Raw genomic sequence first — 20,501 nt, forward strand, 5'->3', positions numbered from 1 at the left:
AGCTCTTTATCGCGCCTCTCGCGTCGCTTGATCATTTACAACTACATCCAGAAATAAGTACTTTGTGTTTAGAAAAGTGAGCAAACACAAAGTCGTCAGGGAGATGGTCCAAACTATCAAGCTCATTTCAAACTTTGGACATCTCTGTTGGGTAAATGATGGATGGATGGATGAAGGATGCTTGGAGGGAGGGAACAAAGAAAGGACAGATGGATGGATGAGTGTGGTTGATGGATGACTGGAGGGAAGGAGGGTGGAAAGGGTGGATGATAGTTGGGGAGATAAATTGTGGGACAGATGAATTGATGATTGGAGGGAGGGAAGGGGAGAGGAAAAGATATATAGAGGGATGAATTCCGAGTAGATGACGGATGGCGGTGGAATAAATTGGTGGTTGGAGAATGGCGATAGGAGTACTGATGGATGGATGAGGTTAGAATAAATGACAGATGCAGGGAGGGATAAATTGGTGGGTGGATGATGGATGGGTAAATGGATGGACGAATTGATTCAGGAAAGGGAGTGACTGAAGGATGGAGGGATGGATGAAAGATAAATGGAAGGAGGGATGGATGCTGATATATTGGTGAGGAGATTGATGATGGAATGGATGGATGGATGAGGGGAGATGGATGGCGGACGAAATGGGGTATGCAAGAATGTATTGATGGATGGATAAATGCATGATGTACGGATGAATGTATGGGTAAAGGGATGATACAGGGATGAATGGACGATGGAAGGATTGGTTGATGGATGGATGGGGTTGGGATGTATTGATGGATGATCAATGAATGAAGAAATGGCTATATGTACGGGATATTTATGTGTATGCATGTATGTACGTATGTATGCATGTCATTGCTGCTTCCTGATAGTTGTCCTCGTAGTTATGTAAATGCTTGTACATCCCGCATCAGGCAGCGTTTGAATAAAAATTAATTTGACCGTCAAATAAGGAGTAGAGAGGAAGGATGTGGAAAACGCTGCATTCGATTCAAACATCATATTTTTACCTTTTAGATATTCAAAGTGACTTAAAAAAAAAAAAAAAAAAAACGACAGCCAAGGCCATCGTCTGCGTTTCCATCCTGTTGAAAAGAGCTGTTATAAAACTGTGATTGACTGCTCTTTGTTTCATCTTTACTCCAGATCAAAGACAGTAATTTTCAAAGGACATTTGGTTTGCTCGCCCACCTGATGTTTTGTTTGACTTCAGAATATGCGGAGCTTTACTGTACCACCAAAAAAAACCCGTGAAAAAAAAGTTGCTTCACAACAAACGTGCCTGGACAGAAAGTGACGACGAGCTGGCAAGGAACGCACTCGCATCCGTTTTAAACTGCACGCCGAACCATAGGACGCCGATGAACCCCCAGGACTCAGCAGCCCCCCCACCCCCCGCCCCCATGACCCGTCACGAATGCCTACGATAGACTGTGAGAAAACTTAACATGACTTGAATACACAGAAAAAAATAAAAGGGCAAAATCCCACCGTGCATTACGTTTTGGACAAACTTGGCTGCCGCAGCAGCCGGAAAGTGAGTGTTAGCGTAGTATTATGGGAAGTCTGGCATGTTTCTAGATTAGATTAAAGCAGTCGGAATATAGAGAGGGGGAGCCCTCAGAGAATCTATTCATGACAGCAGCTCTAAAAGCCGTTCGAATCCATTCGCTGCTTGATGGGACTCAATATTGCGTTTTGCTGTTGGAGCTCAGATTGTGTCCCTCGGGCTGCGTCCGCTCTCGTATTCATTCCAACTGCTTGGTGAAAACCTTATTAACGAGGAGCAGATAAGCAAATACCATCCTCCTCCGTTCTTCCCCCCCCCTTGAACCCCCAAATAATAATTAGCCGACTAACGAGAAGGACGAGGAGCTGCCGATCCCGGTCCGGCACGTCAAGTCCAACCTGGAAAAACAAACGGTCTGACAAATGGACATGGAACGTACGTACGCGCACACATCTGGACGGCCAGGAAGGGAAAAAGAAAACAAATGAGAAACGCTGAACCAAGCTGTTATTAATTACAAGAAAATGATGATGAGGATGAGTAGTATGATGGGGGAAGGTCCACGCTTTGGAAAGAGACGTGAGAAGGATGACAAATCAGCTGCGGCCTGAGCCCCTTGGCGGGAATTCCTGGAGTTAAAATCCCAAAATATATACGCCGCACATTCTTGAACACACAGGGCGGCTCCTCAAGGATGGATTATCACGCATCCATCATCTTGTAGCTTGTTTTTCATTAAAGAGTACAGTGAACCCATGTTAATAGGTAAAAATCTACAATAGTAAAAACACATTCAGAAAACCCCGCCAAAACACTTTTGAAATATTCCTTTGTGTCTGTACTCACTTTATCGCTGTCAAAGAGGAGCAAGTCATATAAAATCACAAAAAAAAAAAAAAAAAAAAAAAAAAAAAGACTGTCGCTTGCATAGTTCTTCAAATACGAGGTCAAGTGCTTGCTTCAAACTGTTTGGTCGACACTCCCAGCAGGACCTGACTGAAAAACTTGACACAGAAAATGAAGAAGAGACGAAAAGAGATTTTTTTTTTTTAAACAACAAAATGTTCAACCAAACCATTTCGTCCGACCAAAGTCTGATATCTTAATGCTAAAATATAATCTGAAACATCATAGAGCGGCTCGTGGAAATTAGCATAAATGTTACAGTCATTCCAAACTTTCAACTATTATTTTAACGCACACAGAGCAGCAACATCTACAAACAGAGTTGAAAACAATACTCATGAATATCTCCAAGGTCGGACAATGATGATTGGGGTCCTTCTCTGCCCCTTCTTATTCTGTTACGCTACTGTTATTCATACAGTTTGCACATCAATACTGGACTTAAATATGTATAAAAATGCATGCAAATAATGACATAATTAAAGTGCTTTGTACCAAAAAAGTTAGAAACATATTTTTTTTGAACAATCACATGCACTACTGAAAAGTTTAAAACACCTCCACCGTACTTTGTAAACGTACACTGTAACCATGCACAGTTTTCAAACATTTCATTCTGTGATTCTTTCACCACATTTTGTGAATCGCTCGTTTTGATAATATGGCTTGAATGCAAGGTTTGGTGTTTAAACTATACAATGTTTTAATTGGAGTTTGTTTTTATGTGTCAGTATTCCAGCATTTAACTGGAGGAGACAAGCGAGTAGCTTGAAGCAGGCACACTTTGACTCTTACTTGGAGAACCGTGAGGCTTTAGTCACGGTGGAAGAAATTAAGAACAGTTCCAAATCACAGCCAGTGTTAGCATCAAACCGACATACTTCTGCAAGAACGCAAAAACTTGCCAGGAAAAGAACTGCAGAATTTGGGGGTTAATTAGAAGCACTTTAAGTGGTGGCAGGTGTGTGCTGACGCCCCGTTTGTCATCAGGTTAAATGTGACTGGTTAATTCCGAGCGCAGCCTCTTCCCCGGTTAAAATAGGGTGTGCACATTTGTACAACCACATGATCTCATTTTTCCTCATTTTGACTTCCCCTCTCAAAAACATTTTTTGCAATATTAGTGAAGTTGTGCAGATTACGGATCACATGACTTGGTAGTCACATTTTTTTTTCATGTTCCAAAAACCTGGCATTTGAACAGGGGTGTGTGTACTTTGACTGTGTTCTAGTGGTGTATGTTACAAAGAGAGCAACTAAGAAGACAAAAACAAGTGAGCTCATTGTTGCCGTGCTAGTTTCCAACCCATTACAGCGGATTCGGGTCAGCGAGCTTGACAAACGACCGGCGGTGGCATGGCGCTGACCCACGGGTCCAGTCAGGCCCATTCAGGCCCAGTCAGGCCCGAGCGGATAATGTTGCCGGCCGGGTTGTCATTAATTCCCGTTCTTCTATCAATATCTAATTATCTGATCTGTCTGCAGGAGCGCAGCCGCAAGATCAAGCCCACGGTAGAAGTCTTTAAATGGCCAATAAAGCCACCCGGCAGAGATGAAGTCCGTGCCTCAGTGGCCGCGTTTGGTTCGGGTCATTATCATCATCATCATCATCATCATCATCATCAGGTATATTCCTATCTTCCTTGCAGGATGTTATTAATTTACATTAACTACCTGGTTGCGGAGATAAAGATGCAGTTGTGTTGTTGCATCCCGAATGTGTTCCGGCTGTGAATACTTGATGTATTTTTCTTATTACACACCATGTATTGTAATATATTCTTATTAGTGAGCACGTACACAAATATCATTTCATCAAATGTGCCCAAAAAGCATAGAAAATTAAAGGTTTCTAGTCAGCGTACACAGCAGCAAAATACAAAATAAAATTAAATTCCATCCATCCATCCATTTTCCGATCCACTTTATCCTCACAAGGGTCGTGAGGCATGCTGGAGCCTATCCCAGCTGTCTTCGGGCAGTGGGCAGGGGACACCCTGAACCGGTTGCCAGCCAATCGCAGGGCACACACAGTCGAACAAACCATCCGTGCTCACACTCACAGCTAGGTTGTGATTTTTGGTTTAATTACATGAAAAACAAATGTTTATTTTGTTACATTTCATTGTATTATGAGTTATTACCGTATTTTCCGGACTATAATTCGCTCCTGAGTATAAGTCGCACCAGCCATAAAATGCATAATAAACAAGAAAAAAAAACAAATTCTGTATTCGTCAAACTGGAGTACAAGTCGCATTTTGGGGGGAAATTTGTTTGAGAAAATCTAACACCAAGACCAGACATGTCATCTTGAAAGGCAAATCAAAATAAAAATCGAGAACAACAGGCTGAATAGGTACGATATGTTACATGACGCACAAACACCGAACTGAGGACGTGCCCGGTATGTTCACATAACGTATTCAGAGTTATTCAGATAATTATAGCATAAAGAACATGCTAAAAATACATCAGTTTCCCTCCAAATCAGGAAATCCAATGAAATTTTCTTCCACGGTGATCTCTGCAAACTCCGGAGGTAGAAGTTGCATCACTTCCTCTTCTACGTCGCTTACGTCAGAGTCGCTTACATCAGAGTCGCTTACGTCAGAGTCACCGTCAGCTGTTTTTATCAGTTACCGCCAATGTAGAAAGTATCAACACAGGGCTAGAGCACCCTCTTGCGGTTTAATGTAAAAATAACGTGAAATGATATACAGTCATGTGTCAATAATTTCATACATAAGTCGCACCCCCGCCCAAACGATGAAAAAAACTCAGATTTATAGTCCGGAAAATACGGTATGCTTTTTAAAAAGTGTAGTATTAGTTTTCTTGATTGAAAAAAAATGAACAGAATCAGTAGCGGTGTTTTTCGTTTGTCTGGAATGAAATGATGGCATTTCAAATCATTTCAAAGGGGAAAATTGATTTGACAGTTGGATTTGATGTGTGGACATTCCAACCTTTGCGAATGACTCCTGCACCCTTCCTTCTCGTGGGGGGGTACTTACACTTGATAAATTGATATCACCGTTACCACTCACTGCTTTTTGCACAACAAGCAGCATGAAAAGACCGCGTTTATCATCTGTTCACCTTCACGCTCAGATTATTGGAGAAGAGATAAGCAAGGCTCAGATAACACAGAAAAGAAAAGTCTGGAGCAGGAAGGGACTAAAATGTACCGGTAATGTTATTCCTGTGGCGTTCCAATGTTTTGTGTTGTGTTGCAACTCCACATTCCCAATCCTCCACAGTGGGTTTTGAAATATAAATGAAATGTCCGCATGTCTTATAAACACATCACATTACATTGTTATGAACTGAGAATGCAAGTTTTTAAAGGGATCACTGGTGTTGGTTTGGTAGCAGAATTTTTTTTTTTTTTTTTTTTTTTAAATGGAGTCTCCAAAGATGGTTTCATTGAAGCAACATGAAATTTGGTAGGTATGTATATTATGAATAGTCCTCCAAAATATCTCAGGAAGCCATGTCCAAATAAAAGCACAGCAAGTTTGCAATGACAGTTTGAAGCAGATAATCGGCCTGGAAATCAGGAAAATTCAGCCCCTGAAGTCAGTTTTACTTGGCAACATATGCATAGGCATGTCAGAATGAGTAAACAAGAAGCCATGTGGGGGGTCCCCCCCCCCCCAAGAAAAAAAAATGCAGGAAGTCTGCCATTTTGATTTGAAGTAGCCAATTTTGACCATTCTCAGGGGTTATTTAGTTGGAATTGTTTCAAAATTTGGCCTTTCAAGCCAATTATTCTACTTGACAATATAAAATTTGCTCGGCATGTGCATTGTGAGTAGACACACCCAAAAAATTCTCGAGAAGTCATCCCTGAAAATACACAGAAAGTCAACCAATTTGATTTGAAACAATCATTTTTAGGGATCGTTCAAAGTTCAAACTGCTAAAAGCTCACAATGCCGGTATTTAATTTGATAGACATGTCTATCATGAGTAGAAACACAAAAAAAGTCTCAAGAAGCCACGGCCAAAAAATAATTAAATAAATAAAATAAAAGCACAATAACTTTGACAATATACTTTGCAGCAGATTTGGGCTATCTGCAAATTTAGCCCCTGAAGTCAGTGTTACTTTCCAGTGCAGGCATGCATAGGCATGTGATCATGAGAAGACTCACAAAAACAGTCTAAATAAGTCATGTCTAGGCGCTGCTGAAATTCTGCCATTTTTATTTGAACCTGCCATTTCAGGGTAATTTTGGCCATTCTCAGTGGTCCTTGGAATTGTTTCAAAATTCAGCCTTCAAAGCTAGTTTTACTGGACACTAGAAAATTTGGAAGATGTGTCCATTGTGAGCCGACGCAAAAAAAAAAAAAAGTCTGAAGAAATCGTGCTGGAAAAGACACAGGAAGTCTTCTATTTTGGTTTGATACTGTCGTGTCTTATCCCGTTCATTCGGTCTTTTGTTTCCATTTGTGTTCGTCAACCGGGGGCCCCTTGGGTCTTCCGATCGGCTCTCTCAGCTACTTGTGGCTTGTCCAGGTGTTCCTCGTTGTCTCGTCAGTTGGCTTGTATTTTGTTCTCTGCTTTTTTTCAACCCTGCTCAGTTCATTGTTTGTGCTTTCTGTCAGCTGTCTTGTTCCCAGCTCATGTTCTGTTGAGTCTTGTCCCAATGTTTATTTGGAACTTTGAATCTGGTTTTTGGACTTTGTTGATTTTGTATGTGTCTATTTTGAATTGCGTATGCCTTATTTACTTTCCTTTTAGCTCTTTTAAGATTGAGTTCCTATTTTTTGGAGTGCAATCCGACCTTCCTCCCTGCTTCGCTGCACTTGGGTCCGCAACCTCATATGCACCCCATTTGACAGGTATGGCCAATTTCAGGTCATTTGATCAATTTCCAAAGGTCCTTTGAAGTCCTTGCTTTGGAAGTTGGCCTAGAAAAGTTGTCTGGTTGCTACTAAACGTGAATCATGTGTACTCAGTTAGTTTTTATCAGTGCATGTGACCAAGCAAAGCTGCGATGTTTGATGACTCGCCATTAAAACTTTACAAATGCAACCAACTACAAAGCTGCTTTGATTTCGCAGCATGACATTTGGTAGGCATGTCCAGTATGGGTCGAGTCGCAAAAATCTTGTGGGCAAAGAATAGTGGCAACTTTTTAATGTGGGGAAAAAAGCTTTACATGAAATTTGGTAGGCATTTCTATTGTGAGTAGACCCACCAAAAAGGCTGAAGAAGCCATGCCTAAAAAGACTCCAAGTCTGCCATGTTGGTTTGAACAAACCATTTTGGGTCCTTTTTGGCCATTTCCAGAGGTCCTTCGATGTCTTTGTCTTGGAACATGTCCTAGATGTTTCATCCAATTGTGACCAAATTTGAACCACGTGCACCAAACAGATGGACCACGATAAATTGAGAAAAATTTTCAGTTTTTGGATTGCGTGTGGAAACAAAATGGGAGTGGAATTTGATGAGTCGCCGTGAAACAGGAAACTCCAATAAGTCAACTCCATCGGGTCAGAGCTTGACTCTTGACTCCTGATGCTTGTTTTGTTTTTTTTTTTTTTTTCCTTTCTCTTTGTCTCCCAAAAACTGCCTCCTTGCCCATTTTTTCTTGACTTTGTGTCACAGTTTGGTTTGAAGCTTTAATCACTGTTTGTGGATGACTCATTACTGATGGCGGGCATGCAATTCGTCAAATTTTCCGGGTAGAAGACATAGTGCAGGATGGTTAAAGAGGAAGCCAGGATGCTTATTTTTCCCAAAGAGAACAAATGAAAGAGCACACAATTTTGCTTTCTCCTATTCCTCACTGATCAAATTCAAGTCACAAGTGTGAGTTTTATCGACACCAAGCAAAATGACTCCGGCTTCACTCGTATCCCCGCAGTTCCTTCATCCGCTAAGGATAATTTCACCTCTATTGATTTGTTCTTTTACACGTTATTTCTCGGGTTGGAGGTGAGTGGGGAGACTCGACCGTCTCCAAATGGGAAGATGATTTATTTTTTTTAAAAGAACAAGAGCAGCAGAATGTTCCGCTGGTGGCACTTGTTACACCAGGGAGCTTGTAAAGGGACTGACTCTCGTCTTTGTGCTGTGGTGTGATCATATAGAGGACATCATGAGCCATGCTCTATGTAGCGTATTTTTAGCGAGCTTTTTTTTAATGGGTTTACATTATGCGCACAAGTCTGAATTGAGAGTTGAGCACATTGTGTCGTAACGTGGTATAGTTAACAGCTAGAAGAAGAGGCAGAGAAGGTCTCCAATAAATCTCTTGTAATAGCTGTTGTCCCCAGAGAGGAATATATGCCTGTCAGTACTTTTGGTTGCTCTGTTTGTATGTGCTGTTGCTCTATTTTTTTCCAAGTAGCCCTTTTTGAAGGTTTAGAATTACTTGGTCTTGGTATGTCAGGAGTGCCCCACCAGTGGCCGGTCGACCAGAGGGCGGAAAAGGAGAGATATTTTTTGTTGTGTATGTGTGCATGATATTAACCTTTTCAGGGACAGCAGTTACTACAGTGGACAGCTTCTGTTATCAAGTTACAAAGTGCATGAAAGGGTTAATATTTTTTGTGTTAGTGTACACCTGCATCCTATGTGTCTCTCGTCCACAAAAAGCGTGAGAACAAGTGCAAAGGAATACTCATTGAAATGTTCATTTTAATTAGTGTAAATGTGTTTAAAACCTATGGGAGGGCAGAACTAAACATCTTTTTAATACCAATACACGAAGTAGGCGAAAGGCAGAAAGATGATTTGCACTTAAGCCTATCCATGCAAAAAAAATCGTAAAAAAAGAAAAATAAAGGCCGTTTTAGCGAACCAGAACCCTGAAGTTTTAAAAGACAATGACTTTACTGTATATCAATGTGTTTAAAGAGAGTGTTTAAAAAAAAGAGGCAAAGAATAAACAATGAAAGTGAATGAAAACAAAGCTAACTTTGGTTAAAAAAAAAATGGCTATTGACTTGTAAAAAGAAATTTGGGTTCCACCATATTGAGTTTTCTCGATTGTTGATTTAAGTGGTTGGCACATCATAGCACTCCCTAGTGGAGGCTTTGACATTTTAGCTGTTAAATTCGTTCGGGCAGTCCCATATTGAATTTCAGTTCACATATTTTTCAAGGAAACTGTGTCTTACATCTTGCCGCATACACGTGACACCTAATAGCTTGAGCATTTAAGCTAATCAGGCCATGGTGTTGTGTGCTTGTCCCACGGAGTGTCCCTGCTGGACTTAAGTGGCTGGAATGTGCTAAACTGGAGTCATGCTGGGTTCACAGTAGTTGACAGGAAATTACATTTATCCCCCACTTGTATCCCCCAACTCCCCCGCTAAGCTGCTGGCAGGCCGCAGCGAAGGGCATAACCGATCGCGAGGTTCAGAGCTTTACACCAGGTTCATCCGAAGCACAGAAGCTGATCATTACTACCCTTACATTATTACTGCTAATAATGCATGACATTTACAAAGTGTATCGCGCTTTTCCGGATGCTCAGATGCGTCACAGCGGATACATTAGTCATGCACTCGACACCCAATCACCATCTTTGTACAAAGACATGTACAGCACTTTGTGTGCAGTGATGGCTATTTGAAAGTACTCTATAAATACAGTTGAGTTGAGTTGAGAAAGACTGGAAATGTAAGAAACAAGCGTTGAACTGTGCATGCTTGCCCTGGAATCTCGTGCCTGAATGGACGTTGGCCCCGAGGGGATGTGATCGATGGATGGTTTCACAGGCGCCTGCTCAGGTCTGATGCCGATGTCGTCAAAGCTGAATAAGCTCAGCGTGATTTCCGCCACACTGCCCAAAGACAATCTCCAGCTCTTCAAAGACAAGCGTAGAAAAGACAAAACATGACAGGACAGCTTCATCCACCTCATGTGCTGTCACTTCAGCACTATTCTCTCACAAACACCTCGTAACCTCTGTTTTATTTCATCTGTCATCACTCCAGCTCAAACTGCTGTCAGGGTTTTTAAGTTATGAGCTGTTGCCGCGTACTAGGTGGTGGCAATTATTCAATGTAGAGGCTTTGAGCGGTTTCTCATGTCGAGTGTTTAACCAAACCACAAAGGTTACAAAAGTCCATTAGCTTCATGTTAACACACAACCCAAAACACCAAAGCTTGGCTAACAAGTCTAGCATGAATGTTGTGGTAGTTAATGCCCTTTAAGCAACTTATTTTAGAACACAAAACATGCAGCAAGGCATATAGACAGACACAATATCGTTATCCTAATAACATAATTGCCCCAATTTTTAAGTTTAATTTTTATGTCTATCGAGATCCTCAGTCATCCAGGTCATGTAATTAGCAAAGGTTGAATCGATGCAAATGGACTGATCTTGTTTGTAGACTTTGTGTCTCCTTTTTTTTTCAGTTTTCTGAAAATGTTTTAAAATGACACAGGCAATTTTACATTAGAGCTACAGTATGATTATACTTCTCATGGGCATATATTCTTTATCCTCTGTGGAAAACGACTATCTTACTGAATGGCTTCATTGTGCATGTCTTATTTGTGCATTATGTATGTCTTTATTATACTGGTGGCCAAGGCCCACACACCAGAAGGAGCAGCACAATGTCAATGTACCTACTGTGTTAAAGTGTGAAATCACGATGCACCTAACAGTTTAGATATATATGTTCAATTTTATTACTTATTTTTATTGCTTCATTTTTTTTTATTGTTTTGTAGATTGCTCTTTGGTTTATCCAAAAAGAACACCTCATAATACACATTAATGACATTACCATTATTTCAATGGGGAAAGATGGCTTCGGTGTTTTTTGGCCTTAAAGGTGTGTTGGTGGAATTAAGTGAACTAGAAATTCAAGTCAAATACAAATACACATATACAAGTAAGTTTTTTCAGTTGCTGCCATTGATTAATTTAGTGTACAGTCAATTCACAATGTTAGCAAAACTCTAGTAACTCATTGTTTGGGTAGCATAAAAGTTGCGCCAATGCTAGCTAGCGTTGAGTGTAAGAAAACAAAACGAGGCATTTAAGTCACATACATGGATGCATAAGGAGTTGAATTAGTACTTCTATTTTTACCATTTTGATACCCATGAAGCTTTTTATATTATTATTTTTTTGTCCCTGTCAGACAGTACAATATTCCAGACAAATGAGGCGTCCCGCTCCAAAGTATTTCCATCGCCAGCAAATGACGGTGATGAGGTCTCGCGGGGGAACAAGATGGAATTGCGGAGGTCCGCTAATGGATTGTGGAGTGCGATGTCTGCGGAGTGGTGCCAGGTGACTGTTTTCATTTTACCTTTCACCTCAAAATGAATGCGGTTCCTGTTTGGATACATTTGAAGTTTAACCAAGAAATAGCTCAAATAATACAGTCTAATCTTGACTCAAGAATTAATTGTGTTCCATATCCAAGCTTGCAACTCAAACTAAAATCAAATTTCCCCACTGAAATGAACCGAAATGCCCTAAATCCTTTACAGACGCTCGAAAAAAAAAACTTTTAAAAAAGAGGAAAAAAATGCTTGTATGAAAACCCAACAGTATATATCCCAATAAACTGGTTTTATAAAGTTTAATTACTGTAGTGTTAGTGTGATGTATGTGTGCCTCTAAGGGGCGTGGCCTAGTGAGTGATGCCAGGAGTTGACCTCGCTTAGTCTGCATATGAGCAGTCTGGGCATGAGTTATGGCTCCTTGACAGTGCTTTCAATTTTTATTTCTGTTTCACTTGTCCCTTTCACTCAACAGTTGAAACGGTGTCAATGACTGTGGCTCTCCTTACGCTCATGCGAAGCGATTACAGTGTACATATGGTACCATAAATACAATGTAAATATGGCACATTTGAGGTGCGTAGTCATTAAATATGATGCAAATAAGGGACATCAGAGGTACAGTATGCACATGAAATATTATGCATATGTGGTACATTAGAGGTGCATAGACATAAAATACACCAACGACTGCACCTCGGCGCACCCACCAAACTCCGAAAGTTCGCAGGCGACACCACAGTCATCGGCCTCATCAAAGACGGCGTACCGACAAGAATTGGAGCAGCTGGCGCTCTGAACACGCTCAAGATTGTAAAGTTGATCGTGGACTTTAGGGAACATTCTTCGCCACAGCTGCCCCTCACATTATTCAACTGCTGCGTGTCAACTGTGGAGACCTTCAAGATCCTGGGAATCACAGTCTCTCAGGACTTGAAGTCGGAGGCCAACATTAACTCCATTCTGAAAAAGGACCAGCAGAGGATGTACTTCCTGAAAGCTGCTGAGGAAGCACGGCCTGCCACAGGCGCTGTCATCGAGTCAGTCCTGTGTTCCTCCATCACAGTCTGGTTTGGGGCCGGCTACAAAAAAAAAGGATAAAATCTGACTACAATGTACAATTAGGACTGGGGTGGGGGGGGGGGTTAAAAATCATTGGTACTGTTCTACCCACTCTCGAGGACTTGCTTATTGCAAGAACCAGTGATATGCCATTAGGGGTACCAACTTTACATTTCTCAACTCAACTCAACTGTATATATAGAGCACTTTCAAACAGCCATCGCTGCATACAAAGTTTCGTGAAAATATGATGCATTGGTGGTGTATGGAACATTAAATAAGACGTAAATATCCATTAGCTGTACATACATTTGATGTAAATATAATTCATTAGAGGCATTTAGGACATTAAACAGGATGTAAATAATGTACATTGATTCTGCATGCCTTGTTCCGACTGAGAGTGTCACAGATGTGCGTCTTCCCATGAGGCCTTGCAATCTGTATGCAAATGGACATGGGGGAGTGACAAATGAACAAGGCACGGTGTTGTCAGCTCCTATTTGTCAGGTGAGGGCTGAGCAGGCCTCCTGTATGTCCACCAGACAGGAAACACTTGTACCACGCATCGCATGATTCATAATCACAGAATGGCAAAATGAAAGAGGCGTCTCAACGGAGGCACACCGAAGTGAACGAGATGATCCGTGGTGCTGTGTAGATTCACGAATTGACCTTTTGGCAAACCCCCCGTGTTCGTTTGCATCAACGGTCTGGCACATTTGCGACACACAGTTAGCTGGCGAGCCATGACTCTGCCCCCTAAAATGTATCTTTGCTCTAAATAGTCTGCTGCAATGGTTGCTTTAGCGCACACAAAGTGCACATATAATTGAAGCCTTCAAAAATGTGATTCAGTTGACAAAAAGTATATTAAAAATGTTGAAGTGTCTTGAAAATCACATCGGTCCTTTACGTGAATGTGTCATAAAATGACTCCTTTTTTTAATGCTCGATGTTCAGCCTTCGTTTTCTCATTACTTCACACTTTTTGCCTTCCTGACGCTCTGCACACACAAAAAGGTGCGAGAAAAACCCCCGCTCTGATTTATTTACTTTGTCTGTTGAGTTTTAACCAGGCAATATGATGATTTTCACTGAGCGTGCAGCTGTGTTTGTTTAACCAAAACTCCAATTTGTGTTGGAGATATTGCGTCTGGCGTAGGAAAGGAAATCAAATCAGGATGGAAAAAAAAAACCCCGGCACAAATGACACAGCAGGCAGAATAAAATGGAGGAAAAAAAAGCAGACATTTCCTACATGACATGGAGTGTACAACATTGGAAACATGAGTGGGATTATCAAGTTGGGTTGATTAAGATGAGGTAAAAATAATTATAAACTGTGCAAAATACGTAGTCAGCTCTGAAAAATAAATGAATACATCATACAGATATTTATAAGTCTTCACACCCTTGTTGAAATTCCAAATCTTTCTGAGCCAAAGAAGATAAGACAGAGAAATATTATTTAAAATATATATCTTTTATTAACAAGAACTACAACTCAAGTGAAATAAATACATCTCTTCAAGAGCACACGCCCGCCTCCATTTAAAGTGCCTCGCATTAAAATAAAGTTCAGCTGTTCTAGTATGCCTTTCCTGACACCTTTGTCGCCCCTCCCCCATAATTTGCCCACCCCTTGTCATGTTGTGAGGCATAAAGCAAGATTCAACCCAGCTGAAGTGAGGAAAAAAAAATAGAGCAATTAAGACACTTCATGCCCTCGCATGTGGGCAAGGAGAGCTATTTGTTTTTGCAAGGCTGAAGAAACTAAATGTTTACATTTATCCATTTTATCAAGTTACTCTTAATTACCAATTCATCGCATCAATTCGGAATACATTTCCGATTTGGAACATTTCCCGAATTCTTGAACCTCCCACGGAAATTTACTGGAAATTTAGTCAAACTTCGCGGGGAAATTTCCCCTCCCCCTATGTAACTCCAACTGTCTCCTCATCGTATGATCCGGGTCTCCTTTGCAGGGGTCATCTGTAAGTAGTTGAGGAGGGTGAAAAGACGCGTCAGGCAGTGAACTGCTTGCTCTGACCTTGGCGGCGGTCACAGCTAAACAGCAGGAGGAGGGGAAAATAGCTCCAGCGGAGCATCGGGATTTATGTGGATGACATGTTCTTTACGAGCATTACGCCAGAGATGATGGCAGTCGGTGGTCCCCATAAATAACCCGACACTTACATTTTTATTGACTTTTGATTGATGATGGAAGCGCCATTGTTGCAGCTGCAATGCCAGAATTGAATTGGAAACGGACACTAAATTTCAACCAAAATGGCCGCCAACGTGGGATTCACAGCCCAGGGTACCAGCGTTGATACACATGGGTCTTGTTTATTCTCGCTCGGGGGAAATACGTGTCGTTGCTGTCTAAAAGCTGTTTGTATACAGGAGGGGAATCAAATAATAAAAGCCCCACAAAAGTTCCGTAGTTACTGGAATGATGACAATGAAAGCCTCCTTCCCAAAAACGCCAACAGTTTATGGCTCGGGCCAAAATCCATGTCACGTCAACATTTTCAAAAAGTGAGCGTTTGTATAGGAAAGTTGGCGTTTGCCAGACAAACATGTTTGCTTGTACACAGCGTGAGACATCGGAGGAGCAAACGAGAATGGATTTTTATTTATTTATTTTTTTCAGGACAGAATGATTTATCACACTTAAGTTGGACTTGATTTAAAAATCAATCTTTGCTCCAGTCAGACGTCTCTCATCTCTTTTCTTCCGCATGGATCAAGTATCAGCATGAAACAAGCAATTTGTTCCTCTTGCGGCTCCTCGGCAAACATTATTTGATTTTTTCCCCTGTTGTTGACCATTCAACTATTCAACTTTGCGTCGACTTAAAAAAAAAACTGTACTGTGAAAAAGCACTTGTTATTGTCATGACAAGAGTATGTTGTGCAACTCTCAATTACAGTTCGTCATGAAGAAAAAAATAAATAAAACGAGGCTTGTGTGGGAAAACGGCACAAAAAAAAGAGACGAAAGGTTATTTAGTTACTGGAATAATAATTAAAGCATCTCAAAAAGTGAGTTAATAAAAGTAATTAAATCCCTTTAGTAGCTGGAAACATAACAATCAATAATAATTATCATTATTAAAATGCTTGTTTTATCACTCAAATAATATTCCATGCATTATATTTATATTTATTTATCTAATGAAATAACTATACATTTTTTGGTAAATAAAATAAGCGACAATATATTTAAATCAATTTTTTGATACATTTTAACAATGTTTTTGTTTACCTCTTTGAGAATCGCAAATGATAAAAAAAAAAAAATCCAATGGAACCGAGAAAGTTTGCTCAGCCCCAGTCGAATTAGATGAAATCGATGACACTATTATATAAACAAAACTGTGTTATGTATTCATTAGAATCTAAGTGAGGTCCAATCATGGCTGAGCAAAATACAAATAAAATGTCATTTTATTTCAAAGAGCCCAATTCAGATTGGATCTAGATGAGAGATTTTATTCCCTTGTACTACTTGGTGCTACTGTGCGATTTCAAGCCAAGTACTTGAAAGCAGAAATGTCTTCCTTCCCACCAGGGTGGCTGTCACGAGGCCTGGGCCTGGCTGCAAAGTTTTCTGGGCTCCTTCACAAAGTAGCTCGCTTGTAAAAGTGTCCCACAAAAATATAAATAAATAAAAAAAAATTCTGCCGTTTCATCGCTGCCGTATTAGCGAGCTGCGGAGGAGTTAATCCAGCAGGTCACCCGGATGGCACGTTTGAGTCGGTTCACTCAAGGACTCCGAAAAGGAGCTTCTCAAACAATGAAGCTCCCGGACTACCGCGCTCAGCTTTTAGTGGGATAGCGCTGACTGAAGAGATTAACTAACTGCAGGGGCCGCTCTTGTGTTACCATCGAAGACTGGATTTACATCACTCCAGTCAGACAATTTTACATTTTTTTTTGGGGGGGGGGGCGCTCAAGTGGCACGACAGGAATATGCGGATAGAAGATGGAATCGCATTACCTCCAATTGGAATCAAACCTTTTCCGAAATCCATAAATCAAAAATGGGATCAATTTCCCAATGGGAATTCAGCGTAAAGGCACAGATGAGATCTATCCTGTGAATGTCATCTTGACTTCATCGTAATCCACCTTTTAAATTTGTGGTCTCCATTTGTGGTCTCCAATCACCGGTCCGCGGGCTATTTGGGACCGCATTTGCACAGAGACGGACGGACAACAACAAAAACATTAATACAATTTGCAGTGGAACTTATACGCCAGCCCGCCACGACTCCCCACCCTGCCGGTTAACTTACAAAGGGCAATAATATATGTCGGGATGGGCAATTATACAATATGATTAAGAATCGTGATATTAAAGCTGAGCAGCTATGAGCACATTGACTCAATCAGATGCGGCAGAAATGTGTGTGACGGCAGCCAATCGGGAGTCCAGCTTTTCCTCCTCCTACTTTGCTTGACACATTCAAGAAGTGACCAGAAAATAACCTTGAAACCTTGAAAAAGTAACAATTATTTTACTGATTACTTTCTTTCAGAAGTAAATTATTTACCCTACTATTAACTTCATTTTAAAAGAAAAAAACAAAGTTACTTTAGTAGTTGCATGGAGCGGATGGCGACAGTCCAGCTTCGGCTACGTCAAAGGAAGAGTTCGCTTAACATAAAAGAGCTACTTGTATACGTGTGTGTGTGTGTGTGTGTGTGTGTGTGTGTGTGTGTGTGTGTGTTTGTGTGCAATATACTGTATATATACAGTATATATCTCATGACATGATGTCACTCCCTCAGATGGGAATGTAAAGTTGGCGTCTCCCGCAATGGCCGACTATGTTCAAGCTGTAAATACCAGAGTTTCCTTTTCTCATGTGTTCCATCGTGTCAAGTTACTTGTTGAGTGCCTTCACCGAGCACATGATGGTGTTCGGAATCAGGTGAACATGGCTGAGGTATATGCGCTGTGAATTTACGTCTTGTGAAATATTTCTTCCTGCCGCAACCTGGAGGTGGTTAGCTGTAATTGCCTTTGGTGGTGAAAGGTGCTGCGCTTCGAAATATTGATGTCTCCTTCGAGTAGAAGTGAATATATTTGACACAGCAACGTTTTGTGGTATGTGACAAGTGAATAATGACTGAACATGCAGCAATGACCAATCCTCATCCACACCCAAAAATGTTTTAAATGAAAAACATTAGCCAGCGTCGAATAAAAATCCCCAAGAACTTTATGTAACACGCTTCGATCAAAACAACCATTTCTAGATATACAAAGAGAGAGAGATTCATTCGCGGTTCACGCTGTATTTTTCTTGTATGCTATTTTAAGTTTGAAATCTCCTGTGCCTGAGGAATTGTGTCAATTTGTGAGGTCCAATCTCCATTTGATTTCATCCGAACGATGTTCTTCATCACCAAACCGGTCCAAGCGTGCCTTGATGGACTTTGCTGTGGAACAGAAAAGGAACTTCCCCAAACCGTTGCCACAAAGTTGGCAACGCTCAGTTCCAAAGCTCATCCGAAAGGCTGTCATCCAAGCCCTGATCCTGATTGATTGATTAATGGATTAAGAGCTGTGTCGTGGATCTTTTCGTGTCTTTGATGATTTGACAGTTTTGGACGCGGTGTCTGTTGTCAGCAGAGGCTTCTTGGACTCATCCTCTGATGATGATGTCACTTCTCATTCAGTGGGAACGCCAGACATCGGGATTGCATTTAAACCCCAGAAATGCAAGTCAGATGATCAGTCACGCGGGATATAAAACTGTGGTCAAAGTAGATGTTCTGATTCCTTCATTTAAGTAAAAGTAAATGAGTTCGGACAAAAACAAAAAACTATCAAAACAACATATTGTCATAGCTTTGTTCATGTTGCACAGTGATGAACAAAAAATGTTCCATAAGCCAATGAGGACAATAGAAAAAAAATACATTTAGTTGTTTGTGTGTTTTCAGTTTGAACAAATTTTGAACGCTAGATGTTGGTGGTTTTCACATTTTTTTTTATAGCCTACAATATCCAAAAAATTCTCTCAAATAAGACTATGAATGGGGAATATTTTTCTTATATGAATCTTTTATGTCGTTGTTAACATTCCCCAGTTCATGCTCCGCCATTTTATACGTGCCGAGATCGTAATCCATCGATCGATGTTTAAAAAATGAACAGGCGTATTTTGAGCAAGGAGTAGAAAATACAGATGTCTGTTTTTTAAAAATAGGGAGTAAAAGTAAATGGTTGTAATATAATACTTAAAGTGCAGAGACTGTGAACCTCCGTTTATTGTGGGGGATACGTTCCATACACATCTGTGACAGGTGAAATTCACAAAATCCAGAGAACGTTTCCGAAACACGTTTGATTTGTAGTTTTAGTTTTAAAAAAGGGATTGTAAAATCACTAAGACACACGCGCGCACACACACACACATGCGCACGCATGCATGAGCGCGCACCCAGTGATGAGACACTGACAGAGAGTAACTCACGTGATAAGACACAAGGGAGGTTGTTGGGCGGGGCTGCACAGCCAATCAGCTCACGGGATAAATCCACTCGTGCTGTCATTGGTCGACGTCGCGCTGGGAAGCAATCACGTACAGCCATGTACAAAACCTTTGAATCATTCTGCATTTTTTTCTGAATACAGTACTTTGGGAAAAAAAAACCCGCGATGGACTCAGATGGAGTGAGACCGCGATAATTGAAGCGCGATATAGCGAGGGATCACTGTACTCAAGTACAGATTTATGAAAACTTGACTTTCAATACAGTATCCGAGTTTTTGAATTTACAGTTACTTCTGTGCCACTATGATGTGATGTGAAAAACAATTGTAAATAGTACGGCCACCTTATCTACATATTATATTGCACTTAATTGAACGGTGTACATTGAAACTGTAACATTTATTTTGTGAATTTGTGAATGCATCCACTTTGTTTTTCTTCTGTCTTTTTTCTACCCACAATCTTGCTGCTGTAGACTGTAAATTTCCCCAGTGTGGGACAAATAAAGGATATCTTATCTGATCTTCACACCACTGCCCTCCATACAATCACGCCTTCATGAGACTTCCCTGCTCTCTTCCGCAAAGAGACAGCGGGGCCCGGAGGACTTAATTTGTCCCCGCGCACTTTGTCCCCAACTCCAGTGGAAGCCGTTTTCAGCATGTAGCTGGTGACATTCCAGCGCTAATGCCTGTCTTGGCTTTCAGCGTAACAAGAGTCAGATGATTGGCTGAGTCACAGTGGATCACGTAGAGCCTGTCCTTCGTCTTAATCCGCTCTCCAGTGGCCTTGAGTTGGCTTCGCCGCGGGTTACGAGTTACACAAAACCACAGTTTACTCTCTGCGTTCCTTGTAAAATGGGGAGTTGTTTAGTCAGATGCCATCTGCTGCAGACTTGATTTAACACCAGTCTTGCTTTTTTTTTTTTTTTTTTTTTTTTGCTGAGCATTCAGGAAGGAGGTCACCGGGAAACACAGCAGTGACCAATTAGAGTGTCAAACCGGGGAGCTTTTGCACGCGGACTCGATGGAAGTTGGATCGTCACGAGGGAAGGAGCGTAGGGACCGATCGTCAGGCTACCAAAGCAGGGGTGGGAATCCCAATTTGGTTGCCAATGATAACGATGATATCACCGTGCAACCATTATGCGCTAATCGATATTGGAATGAAAAGCTCCAAGGTTGTCTGCAGCAAAGTAGCACTCAGCTCCATTTTCGACTGACC

At 41.0% G+C, this 20,501-nt stretch overlaps 1 protein-coding gene and 1 long non-coding RNA gene across 8 annotated transcripts in view; one reads left to right on the plus strand and one right to left on the minus strand.

The window, feature by feature from the left end:
- The window catches only part of znf385d (zinc finger protein 385D), an 81,508-nt gene that overhangs the window by 1,263 nt on the left and 59,744 nt on the right, over positions 1 to 20,501 (plus strand). Inside the window, exons 2-3 of one of the 7 annotated variants that reach the window (XM_019878740.1) lie at positions 3,908 to 4,048; positions 11,551 to 11,698. In XM_019878740.1, the coding sequence (XP_019734299.1) occupies positions 3,975 to 4,048; positions 11,551 to 11,698 (222 nt within the window). In that variant the 5' untranslated portion in view covers positions 3,908 to 3,974. Of the gene's footprint in view, positions 1 to 3,907; positions 4,049 to 6,957; positions 7,274 to 11,546; positions 11,699 to 20,501 lie in introns of those variants that run through there. The other 6 variants (XM_019878741.1, XM_019878743.1, XM_019878738.1 and 3 more) reach the window with 6 other exon arrangements.
- On the minus strand, positions 111 to 19,440 carry LOC109521103 (uncharacterized). The gene is made up of 3 exons (XR_002169288.1): positions 19,369 to 19,440; positions 12,405 to 12,408; positions 111 to 121 (listed from the first exon to the last, which is right to left on the minus strand). It is a non-coding gene; the product is annotated as an uncharacterized LOC109521103 (long non-coding RNA).

Source organism: Hippocampus comes, unplaced genomic scaffold (genome assembly GCF_001891065.2).
Source record: "Hippocampus comes isolate QL1 unplaced genomic scaffold, H_comes_QL1_v1.1 scaffold315, whole genome shotgun sequence".
NCBI lineage: Eukaryota > Metazoa > Chordata > Actinopteri > Syngnathiformes > Syngnathidae > Hippocampus > Hippocampus comes.